General features: G+C 30.5%; 1 protein-coding gene across 2 annotated transcripts in view; it reads right to left on the reverse strand.

Annotated features, from left to right (window-relative positions):
- Positions 1–13653, reverse strand: part of LOC145661598 (intermembrane lipid transfer protein VPS13A-like) — a 305499-nt gene that overhangs the window by 218908 nt on the left and 72938 nt on the right. For both annotated transcript variants that reach the window (XM_081726923.1, XM_081726919.1), the window contains exons 12-18: positions 12436–12548; positions 11815–12023; positions 9600–9763; positions 8611–8728; positions 5982–6311; positions 2604–2736; positions 806–1036 (exon numbers count right to left, since the gene is read on the reverse strand). In XM_081726923.1, coding sequence (XP_081583049.1) covers positions 806–1036; positions 2604–2736; positions 5982–6311; positions 8611–8728; positions 9600–9763; positions 11815–12023; positions 12436–12548 — 1298 coding nt within the window. The remainder of the gene's footprint in view (positions 1–805; positions 1037–2603; positions 2737–5981; positions 6312–8610; positions 8729–9599; positions 9764–11814; positions 12024–12435; positions 12549–13653) is intronic.

Below are 13653 nucleotides of genomic sequence, written 5' to 3' on the forward strand. Positions count from 1 at the left end.
CGAACTGGACTTAAAACAGATTCTTATTCCTTTTGAATATGTAGTGTATCACAATTAGTTGTCATATTAAAGATATAATAATAATAATAATAATAATAATAATAATAATAATAATAATAATAATAATAATAATAATAATAATAATAATAATAATAATAATAATAATAATAATAATAATAATAATCTTTTCCGGAATGTGATTTTGTATTTTGGGTTTAAATTGTCGACAAAAGCTATGCAATTATGCGAATTCAACCACGTCACATGTTGTATTAGCTAATCACCAATCTAATATATAGATTTTCCACGTGAGTTGAAATATTTATCTTTATACATCTTTATTTTATATTTCTTCCATGATTTTAAGAACGAGCAATTAGAATAGTCGTATGAGAACAAATGTACAAAGACGGATATACATGACTTAAAGTAATACCTACCCATATTTCATAATCACAGAAGATTAACACGATAATGGAGACGTTGGCGATATGATTCCACAAAGACAAATCTAATGCACAATTTATTTTCAACCATTTCTAATAAGAGCTTTTAAGAATATGTTTATTCTTTTGGAATCCTTTAACGTGAAATCAACAAGGTTATTGGATTTTCGTCCTTTGTTGAAGATGTAGTGAGAACATAAATATACCAATGTAAGATTTTAATACCTTGGCAAATTATGTAATGCTATTAGTTACAATGTGACAAGTCATATTAATTTGTATAAGAAATACAATAACTTAAATATACAGATAACATGCAGTGTTATTTCTATTTAGTAGTAAATAAATAAAATAGATACCTTTCTATACAATATTGTCATAAAGTCTGATCCTTCTAATGTAGAAACTAACTCCAAATATTCTCCCGACACACCAGTATGCAATTTATCTATCAGCAAAACACTTCCTAGACTTGCTTGCACTGCTGGTCCATATTCCATTAAAGCCGTGTCACAGCACACTTTGCTTATCCGAAACATTAAGTATGGTTTATCTACACGGTTGCTGGCTCGTGATAAATGTATCACCACCTTACATGTATTAAAGAAAATGCAATAAAAATTATTAAGAAATATAGTATTTGATTATGACAATATTTATCATATTCTCGAAACTACACGACACAAAAAAATAGTTAAATATATTAATACACTTAGTTTAAAAAAAAAGTTAAGAAATTTCAGTACATAGTTAAATATTGTTAAAAGTAGTGGTTAAAAAATATTGTTAAATGTTGTAACTAGAGCTGAATATGTCACTGGAATACATGAGTAGGGAAACACAATTGGACAAAAAGTGATTACTTATGTTGAAAATATTTATTTCTATTTAAACTAGAAAGCAGACTTTCACATGAAAAACGAACTAAAAGAACTCATCTCAACTTAACTCGGGCTACTTAAGATTTGTGAACAAAGATTTAAATCTCAAAAGACTATACGAAACTTTCTTTTTCTTTTTCTTTCTTTTTTCTTTTCTTTTCTTTTTTAATAAACTTACGCAGAAAAAGTAGTTAATCGAAGTAAATCTTTAAATCAAAAGAAACCACTTTTGGTTGAATATAATTGTTCGATGCTTCCACGTAAGTGATATCAATCTTGATGTAATTTCTCTCGACACATTTCATAAGATTGCGTTCTCTTCCTTCCTTTACTTTCTATCACGTCTAGTACATTCCTAAAAAGATAACTTATTTTCAAATTATGCTCTAACCACCGTTTCTTCTTTTCACTATCTCCTACTTGCCGTTTAATCTGTGTTAAGTGTAGAGATTTGAAGCATATCGAGTGCAGTCGAAGTGCCTGCCAAATGTAATTAGATTTCTCTTGGCGCTGATCTTGAAGTTTCAGGGAACACCACAGACAGCTCAGAAATCGTATTCTACGCCTTTCACAAGCCACATGATTCACACGTTCAGCAAGTGTTTGCCGCTACAGTTTTTAACTTTCGACCATCCTCGTCGTATACATCGGTAAATCCTTCCTTAAACTCGCTGCAGAAGCTGTGTACCACGCATCACCTATAAGATTCCCGCCGTAATCTCTGCTCATTCGACTATGACCTTTTGCCTGGAGCGATCGAATTATATATAGTAATTCACACTTTGCGGGCGCTTCGATCGAACTTGATGTTTACAAGCTCAGTACTCGAAAACTATTGGACGGATAAAATCTGTCTATCGGGTGGGGATTGCGGCAATGTTCAATGATCAGCTTTTCTTATCTCCGTTTCGTCATTTTACGTGGTTATCCTCTGGTAGCATAGCAGAGGTTAAAAAAATAGCCCCTCGTATATATATAAATATTTTGTTATTATTATTATAAAATAAATTACACCATATCCTTTGACAACTCTTATATGTCATATGCACAATCTATCATCAAGGATTTCGAAAGCATGTACATTTTGCTGTTAAGTATAGTTTCTGTCACTTAGCTGCGCAGAAAAAGTCAATTATGATAACTGGAAGTTACTTAATGATTTTTTTTTTAATTGACACAGCAAGTATAACTAATATTATTTTTAACGTAACATATTGAAGGAAAAATAAAGAAGCTTGAAAACATTATACAGTTTCAATATTTATATAATATTTACCTCTCCAATGACAAATCTAAATAACATTCTAATAACATTTCCAGGAGAAACGTTGTCATCAAATCCTGGAAGATCAACCATACGAGCCCATTCTTCTATTTCGTCATCACTGTGGTCAGATGAGAATATATCCCTGAAAAAATACATAAAAAACATAGCTATAATAATAATAATTGATCACATTTTGATTTTACTAGTAATTTATTTTCTCTTATAATCATACACATATGTATGCCTGAAAAAAGTACATATTAAGTAAACATAAGTTACAGAAAATCCTTTTGTGTGTGGGAGGGTGGAGAGTTGCATAACTTTTCTATCTATTAAGCAAATTCAATACATTGTACCTTTTCAAAAACACAAGAAGAAGATATGCTGATGAAGAAACAAATGTTACATGAGAAAATATTTTAACGGGTAAGGAAAATTTTCTTCTGCCGAATTGCAAAGGGTTCAAACACAGAGTGTCCCACAAAAGAATCTACACTGTTTGAATGTTAATAACAGATAAAATATTAAAGACAAATTGTTATTATTTGACGCTGTTACGACTAGTGTGCATAGCCATTCATTTGGTTTTGTTTTTCTTCTATTTTCCGTTCAGTTGCCAGTAGTGACAAACAATTGACAAGGTGGCTTGGGAGCCTTTCCTTTGGGCAACAAAAGGGCATTTTAAAGTGTTTCTGAAAATATGAGAACATGAAAGAAGTGCAAAGACGATGGCGAGCAGAATTTGATATTGTACTATCGTTATGTATAACAATTACGAAACTAGGCGACAAGTTTGAGAGGGAAAGAACCATGTGTGATCTGAAGAAGGGACGCTGTGGCAGGGAGAAATCAGTAGCAGACGAAAGAAAGATGTGAAAGCAATGTTACACACTTTCACAATATCCCCTCAGAAGTCCATACGGCAAGCTTTGTATTAATTATGTTAGCAAATCGAGTGTTCACCGCATTTTAAAGCAAGTGAAAACCCTATAGTCCCAGATTACTTCAAGCTATCAATGAAGGCGATTCGGATAGGCGCCGGAATGGATTTGTGATAATGAACTGTTGACTGATTTTATTCTTTGATCTCACGAGGCGACTTCTAAATTGAATGGAACCATCAGTCACTACAACTGTGTGCACTGGGCAAGAGAGAATCCCCATGTTACGGAAGAACGAACTGTTAATCTTCGATGGTTACCAATGTTGTGTGCTGTCTGTCAGAGGATTTGTCGGGTCATTCTTTTTCAAAAGAACAGTGACAAGTGTAGAGTATATTAACGTGTTGCAGGAAAAAATTATGCCAGCGGTTCACCAACTGTACCCAGATGAAGATTTTTTTTCCCAAGAAGATGGTGCACCGTCACATTACTATGAAGATGTGCGGCATTTCTTGGATGAAACATTTGTTGAGAGGTGGATAGGGCGACGAGGAAATGTCGACTATCCACCCAGATTTGCCGTTCTAATGTCATTAGATTTCTGAAGAACATTGTCTATGAAAAAAACAAGGTACGCTGGATGATTGAGACTATCTGTGAATCCATTTCAATAGAAACCATATCACATGTTTGTCAGTCTGGTCCACAGCGTTGCCGACGATGTATTGCTGCCAATAGAGGACATTTTGAATATATTCCACATTAGAACATCATCAGTAATGTTTTGAACATTTTTGTAACTTGAAAAGTCGTATTTTGTTTGTTTTGGTTCGAGTTATTAAATTTCAAATAGTGTAAACACCTTTGTGGGACACCTTGTATTTCCTTCCAATATTTTGGAAATTAGATGTATTTCCTTCCAATATTAGGATGTTGTTACACATAACTTTCTGCACAACAATAACTTGTAATGTTGAATTCTCGAATTCAAAGTTTAATAATTGACGAGTTTATACACCACAATGTGATGTCTATCTATACACAATTGAACATTTGGTGTAACACCAACCAGTCTTTACGGACAATAAATTACAATATCTACTGGCAAACTACCATCAAAAAGTTCTGAAGTGCTATTCCAGAATCAAGCCGCACAGTAGGCCAACAATATGTGTTTATTATATGACAGCAGGGAGCAAATGAAGTCAGTGAATCTTGTGAGATCCTTAAAGATGAAAATATAAAATAAAACTTTTACTCTGGTTGTGACCTCCAGATAAGTAAAAGCTTGAGGCATAAATTGGTATTCATACTCTTGTCCTCATATTGCACGATTATGGGTTTTGCAGTTTGATACGAAAGAACTTCTGGTATTATCATCATGCATAGCAAAAGTATTTGTTGTATAGTCATATATTTTTAAAATGTTAATGATACTTTTACTCGGAGAAAGAGCAAAGTAGCGAATTAAATGGAGATTAGCTTACTTCATTTCGGATCGGTCATTGCTTGAACAGAATACCTTTCTCCTTCGATTCATCAGTTCAACTTTCAATGACCTACGTGACTTCTATTACTAGTGTATATTTTTGTTGCTAGACTGTAATTTGCGATCAATATTAATTGTGGAAGCAATGTCGATGCTTCCAAGAGTAAAATAAACATTATTTAACACCACAACAATGAGAAATTAAAAAAATCAATAACATTTTTCGCCCCCATGTTTTTTACGGTTTAACGTAATACAAAATCTGCTATAACATATCATACAAACAATATTTACAGACTACGATACGGTAAAAAAAATCCAGAGTTTCTATGTTAAAACATATCTAATTCTGTTCCTGACGCTTCTATTTTGTATTCTGTACGCTAAATGAAGTGATAGTAATATCTAGAACAAGTAAATTATGAAAAACGTTGGAGTGTTAATGAAATATAACAAAAATTTACATAATCAATGTTCATTTGAAATAACGCTAATTAGTTCGGGATGGAGCTAGACTCGGTCATCGGTGCAATTCAGTAGTTTCTCTATAATCTGCTTGGTCAGTACGACTTAATTACTTCAAGCAGACCACCTTCTTCAACCGAAGGCTTAATTGATGAAAGTTCATATCACACATTTCATATTACTGAAGATGGCTTCTATGCACTCATAACATTGGCATAATGATCAAAGTCCAATTGGAATTATTGTAGTATTCGCTTATTATTCAATTCTGATCGGATAATAATTACTAAATCCTGAACATAGTTGAGAGATTTATTGTTATCATTTTATTTATATAAAATGTATATTAACGGATATAAGTCACGTTAATATAAATGTGAGATTTAAAACATATAAACATAAAATTTACAAAATACGACGTAAAATAAAGTAGGTAATGAATTGTACGAGGAAACAAAGTTTATATTAAGTTTGAAGAAGCATAGATGACTTGAATAACACCTCAAAATATTCACAAAACTTAAACAGTAAGTAAATTAGAAAGGTGCATACTTATCTGGATCAGTAGAAGGAACTTTCACCACTTCATTTTCCAGAGCATCTAATTTTATTTGCTGTCTGTGAAGCTCCGCACTAACTATGAATTTTTTTATCCTCTGAAGTTCAGTGCATTTCACTTCTGGAATAATTATATCATTTTCAAATTCTTTCAGGTTACTTGCTTCTTTCGGGAAAAACGTATCTTGTCCAAAGTTTATTGAGTCATGGACTATTTCTCTGGGATATGGTATTGGAAAATTCTGTATGAAATCCACAAACATTGCTATTCTTCTGTCTGAAAGGTTCATTTTTATGCTCGGCAAGCACACGTTAAGCTTGTTTCTGCAAATAAAAATTACAATAATTCAGTTTTCTATTACAGAAACTTGCATATAATTTTTGATTATTGCATTTACAATATCATTAAAATTCCGTTCAAATGACAGTAAAATCTGACCATTGGAATGGTTAGAACTCAAATCTTGATCTCCCACTTACAATGTGGTTGCTATATCAATTGAGTGCCAATCTAATGCCATCTGCTAGCAACTATTTATGGAGAAAATCTACTATAATAGTTATTCCAACTGAGAGTGATTTAATATGCAATACACTGTATATAAATATATTAATGAAAATAAAATTAATAATTAATTAAAATTTACATAATAACTTTTCATTTTCTAGTTTCAATTGAACGTTATACTAGGCTAATGGAAACTGCTTCCAAAGGCAAGGTACGTAAACATATACGCACAAGGGCAACTGGTGCTAATTCAATGGACTATTGGAGGTGGTACCGCAATGTGATAAATCCATTCTCTGCGTTGATGTGATAATGTGATATTATTTCTTTAGAGATGAGTTTCTTTATATATAGCATGTTCCCAACATTGCGTAAAGCCAAATTAATAAATAACAGTTTACCGTGAATTAAGTGAAGTAGTTTGGGATCTGTAGCATAATGTGCATGCGCTAATGGAAGGAACCGAAAATAGACACTTACAACAAAACACTGAAATTGTTTTTGATTGACTTTCAAATTGCAACATAAAAGTGATTGTAATGGAAAAGGATGTTTCATCCGGCTATAAGTAAAGAAAATTTAAACAAAATAAGTAATAACAATAAAGTAAGACTTTAAGCTTTTATCATTTATTTATTTTCAACAGGAAGACATCTGAAATATATGTTTGGACAATGTATAAATAAGATCATCATGTTTTGACCCATTAGCAGCGACGCACAAATATCGTTATATACGGAAAAAATGATGGAAAAATTACCTAACAACTTTAAAAAAACAGATGAACAAATATTTAAAATGGAGTGGTTATACAAAGTAGCATTCCACAATAGATACTCGTCAGCTGATAGTTAAATCAGATATAAAAAACCTACGCTAAGAGTCGTAGAATTAACCCGAAAAGCAAAGAGGAAAGAGATCTTTGAGTAAAGCAAAAAGGATAGTCTTCGTGAAGCATGGTCTTCGTGAAGTGGAAATAGCAATCCTGGTTCTGGGTTAGATAATTGTTACATGATATGATTCACTAGCAGACTTTTGTTTCTGTGACAATGAATCTCCGGATATCTTAAACTATGGTCTTGGACGTTATGTTGTTTCAAATAATTTTAGAACTAATATAATAGTTAACAGCTGCTTTGTTTACAGAAACACAATGAAAGTATGATTGTAATTTATAATACACGATCTGCACATAAGAAATACACAATAATAGTTAGAAAGATTACAGGACAGATATTAAATAATGGGAAATATTGCAGTAAGACATAATGTGTTCCTTAATAATATTTAATTTCTTCACCGCAGCATAAAAATATTACTACAATATTTTCACCTAAATATCATGTTTTGGAGTAAAGAGAAAAGACAGTTTGATTGAAGAGAAGTTTTTCAGATCACGTTTGCAGAGCTTCAGTAGATGACAACACTGAGGTAAAGTTACAAGTTCATGTAATGATAATCTCCTAATATTGTATTTATTAAATGGGAAAGATGATTCAGCAAAGGTATGGATTATATTATTATACACCGTATATAAGTAAATGTATTTATTTTCTTCATTATAAATTGAAATGTTGATGTAAGACTAATTTTGAGCAAAGAACAAAGGATATTTATGATAAATAACGTCTAAGATAATTATGCACTAAATCAGAGAAACAAAATACTTGTAATCTACAACTGCAGTTATTAATCTTTGGACACATCAAAAACAAGAAATGTACAAATAAAAATTACGTAAAAAAATGAAGGTTAAATTTGGCAATTATTTAATAATATTGTACAGCGGGGGACACTTCTAAATGGTACACCTTAGCCGTAAATCTCCATATGGCTGTACCATTTAGAAGTGTCCCCCGCTGTACCATTGCTCTGTAGAATATTGTCATTATTTAGGTATATAAAAGAAAAGCATTTCGAAGACACATTCCACAGTTCCTTATATTCTTCTTTATTGATTATTAGTGATTATCATTTATCTAAAGATATTCTCATTAACTTTGATTATTAGTATTCTTATTTTAATTATTATTATAGTATTTTATTTAATTGACACACTTGAACTCACTAATTTTTGTGCAACTTGTATGTCTTTTTATCTTTAACCACACTAACCTAGGAAGTTGCCGGTAATCTGGTTTCACGCTGTTTGAAAAAACGATTTGGCACTTCATTTTTGGCAGTAAATGATACTCAGAGTCCTGCATTTTTCTTGCTTCTTTCCAGTCCTCACCTAAAAGTGAATTATAGGAAAATATATCAGCGGCAACCAGGTCAATAGTTTCTCTTAAAATATCTAAATTAAGCAATTATTAACAAAACCAAACAATCATTAACTTCAACTAAAACCAACTAAAGCTAACTATAATTAAATATGTAAATTTATATTCAAACTATAAATTTAAAACTTAATATATATATATATAAAACTAATAACCACACTGCCCATACAAGGCCCTAAATCATTATTAATTTAATTGTTATAAAAATAAAAATAAACTATTTAATGACATGCATTAAATATAAGTATTTAATTAATTGTCTATTTCTCTATTATCAAACCCAAATTAACCAAATCATAATAATATTAGCGGCCATTAACTAACCTCCATTATAAATCATCAACACCAAACCAAACACCACAAGATTATAGCTTTCAAATAACTTTTAATAAATAAATAAAGTATTCTTACTCTAGCAAAAATATTAAAACAATAGCGCCTATAAGTTCGACAGAATAAGTCCAGTAGACACAATGCCTGCAAGTTCTTGTGAAATAACGTTAAACCCAATATTTAGTAATAAATAGAACTGCAGAACTGTTTCTAATCTTTACAAAAGAAGAGCTATTTGGAGAACTAATTGATTTAGTAAAATAGTCAAAATTATTCATCATTATCAAGAAATCACGTCTTCAAATAAACTATAACTAACTTTGCAAGTATGAGAAATAGATTTTCTTAAGTATAGAAAATTACAGTGTTTAACTGCAATATTATTTACTAGATTATTGTTCTATTGTTATTAGTCGATTTTATCAATATTTTCCATAATATGAAAATAAAGAGCCGAAACCAGTGAACACTCGACCTATATTCACTTACCAGACTCACAAAGTAACAACTGAAGATCTGATAGATCGAAATAAAATCGATCATACAATCGTTCCTCCAGTTCCGTTTGTGTGGCATCTTCTAATCCAATATTTGTTTGCAAATCACTTTTAACAACAACTTGACCTAGATCCAAAATGATAACATTTCCATCTCTGAAAATGAATATGATGCGAAATGATAAGATTTTAAGAATATAGATTGTTCTTACAACATAAAAGATATATATTTAATGCAAAATTTTGTGTGCTTACAGATTCCTGGCAACGTACAAAATGTCCATTATCCAAACCACAGATTAATAGAGGATTTCGTTTTTGTTACGGTAGTTCTAAACAAGGTGTTGTAAACTATCTGTACGAATTTATAGGGATAATTGCTTACTCCAAGTTAATTTATTACAAGTTAATAAACATAGGGTGAAAGATGCATCGTTATGGAGCTATGGATGTCCGATATCCGATTTTTTTAAAGTAAGATAGGTCAGATTAATCACAGCAATATGCCAAAGGTATTTTTGTAGAGGAAAAGAAGTTTCAGTAGAATCTTATTTTTCTTTAGTTCCTTGCTTAGTCCCAGAAATTTCCTCAACAAACTTCTTTCATACTCGCTAAGTAAAATCATTGGTACAAATATTTCGAAATTACTACTACTACTACTACTACTACTACTACTACTACTACTACTACTACTACTACTACTACTACTACTACTACTAATAATAATAATAATAATAATAATAATAATAATAATAATAATAGTAGTAGTAGTAGAAATCTTCAGAAGAATATCAAATATATCCCTATTTTATTACGTAAAGAAGCAATTCAATAACTTCGTACAACTGTTACAGAAAACGTCAATGAAACAACGTTTTCTTGTCATTAAAAAACTGTTGGTTTGTTGATTTTATTCTGAGGAAAGACAATAAAGTGCCGAAAAATATTGTAGTTTGAAATTTGTTGGAGTTTTTCTTGGTACAAAAGCAGGTAAACCGTGTATACAAATATTCAAATAAGAGGAAACTTTTTCTCTCTTTGTCATGTTTAACATTTGTAAAAATTAATTTTATTTGATATTTTAACTGTGTTAAAACGTCACAAAAACATATCATTCACAGTGTAACACATTTTTTTGTACTGTGATGCCATAACACAATACTATCTTATTAAAAAAGTTAATTAAAATTCATAAGGTATTTTCAGTGCAACAAACTACCCTGACATCAAAATGATTCTGTCAACCAAATATTTAATTTGAATCTTAAAAAAAAGTTAAATTATAAACTCTTATTAACTTAATAAATACTTGTATTTATTAGAAGATTGATTCTTACTGCACGGTTTACTTCAATTATATATTATTGATGACATATATCTGTATCATATATGTGATAATTTTGTATTTGAATTTATGATTATATAACTAATTTGCATATGCTGTTCTATATGGAAATGCGAACATTGTATATAAATGTATTATCCCATAGGAACAAAAATTTATTTTCATCCCATAGGAATAAACATTTTATGGTAAGTTTCTTCTCATTTTCTTTTCCTCTTTTGTTTTAGAGTCTTGAGTTTAAACTTATTGTCTGTATTATAAGTAAATAGAGTTGTAGCAAAAGTAAATAGGGTATTATTTTATCAAATCTAGAGAACAAATTTAACTTAAGTTTTAAAATGAAAGTGACGTTTCACAAGAAACCAGTAGATTAAGAAACCATAGAGATAACTTTTGGATCACTAATGCTCAAAATGATTATCAATAATAACCATCTTGCAATCAAACCATCTACACCATACTCGCTATCAACGTACATTTTATTATGTAAATCAACCGTCTTGGGCTAGTTCGTTCAAAAAGCAACAATTGATAATGAAACACTATTGGACAGGTTTTCGACTATCATTCAATGACTTGACCAATTACACTAACACTGCTTGAAAACCATACACTAAAATCAATACTATTAAAGTGATTATACATAGTTCATAATACCATTGACAAATAGGTTATTGAATTAACAGTTAACATTAACGCATTTAATTCCTAGAAATAGAAATGGAAAGAGGTTTTTATTGAACTTTAAATTTATAGTGTAGATCTAAAGCTCAAACAAACTTATTATCAAGACCCCTCATCTGATAAATAAAAAAGTTAAACATATATAACTTTCATACTAAATACTTCAATAAATACTTACTTTTGTAATGTGCCGAGTTCTGGTATTATTATGTATGGTCCTTTTAAGTTCATACTGATGTTCACTGAAACATGACGAGAAATAGCATAACTAATAGCTTCTCTGCTCACATCTTGCAAGCGGTGTAACTTGTTGGCTGAATATTCCAAAATACCATCCAAAGACGTCGAACCAATTTGAAAGAAGTTGATTATTTCAGAAACTGCATACTTAAAAGAAACAAAAGTTAAGTCGAAATCAGACTTTGACATTTAACAACGATTACTCATATATACACAATAAGAATTGATGTTGGAAACTTATTTTAGTATTTGAATATAAGTCTACTGTTGGATGAAGAATAATATTGAATGTAAAAAACTATGCAGAATTGGAGTAACCCATAAAACTTTCCACTGTATAGAGAAAATTTGACTTAATTTACAAAAATTAAATAATAAAATATTAAATGGTTATTCAAAAGAAGTAAACATGTCAACAGAGCTTCTCAGATATTTCAACAAAAGATTAATAAATTGATATTCAATATTTGTGACTAAACCCAATCAATAGCTATATTTTTCATTTCCTTATATTACATAAAGTAGATTTAACTAATTAAATACAATATTTTAAATATACCTCGTTGTATATTGCTTCAATTGATTCTACAGCTATCGAAACCCCATAATCTGCTTCTGTTGTTAAAGGATTCCTTTCAAAATCTACAGATACCATGTTGGAGATGTTATTACCTGGAATGATGGGTACACAAAATCAAGCAAAACACAAATTAGACACTAGAAACATCCCAATTATTATATATATATTATATATATATATATTATATATATATATATATATATATATATATATATATATATATATATATATATATATATATATATATATATATATATGAGTACCTCCAAACGCAGGTATGCAACAACTATTTGAATGATTTTCAGAATGCTATATGTTATCTTTCAGCAAAAGACCAGAGCAAAAACTCTAGAATATAGAGAGGATGGTGAGTATAGTGTTGAAGCGCTTCCTTGTGCGAGGAGTCTCTGGTTCGATTCCAGGACCAGATAGGTCTGTACGGGACAACATCATGTCTACAGGATTTCTTCCGGTTAACTTTCTTTATTCCATCAATTCTTTCGGTTAACATTTTATTTCAGCCTTTCATCCTTCTCCTTAAACCTAAAGGAAATAATGACAAAATGTTCAACTAAAATTTAATTAAATTTTCAGTTTAGGAAGTAATACAGAAACTAAAGAACAGAACACACAAAGTGGGTTTTATGGTATACTATAGTAGAATCAAAATTTTGATAAACAATGTAAATACACGTAAGTCACATAATCTTAAAAGTGAGCATCTTTAAAGTTTAAATGTCATAAAGAATGAAACTCAATGTCTTTTATACTTGTACGTTTTCAATAGAAGCTTTTTTTTTCACTTCTTTCTCTTTCTCTTTGCATAAGTAACATCATCACTTGCAGAAACACATATTGTACGAAATAAAAACAGAGTGGTGCAAAAGTCAGTTTACTCATACAGTCGCATTCACATTATTTGTGTAAACTAACTTATGCCCCACCTATACCTCTGGGAACAAATGAGCAGATACAAATCCGAGTAGTGGTTCGGATCCCACTTTAAAATAATGAAATCCACAAATGGGCATAGATAGCAAATTACCATAAAATGACACGAAAGTTCAATTATAAGAACTTTCGTTATATATTTCATCAGATATGTAGAGAAAGACGTAAGAAGAAAACAGATACAGTAAAACCTGCCTTCAACGGACCCTTTATTAAACGGAAAACTGTCTTAAAGGGAAATATTTC

This window comes from Thermobia domestica, chromosome 1, assembly GCF_964235325.1.
Source record: "Thermobia domestica chromosome 1, izTheDome1.hap1.1, whole genome shotgun sequence".
Classification (NCBI taxonomy): domain Eukaryota; kingdom Metazoa; phylum Arthropoda; class Insecta; order Zygentoma; family Lepismatidae; genus Thermobia; species Thermobia domestica.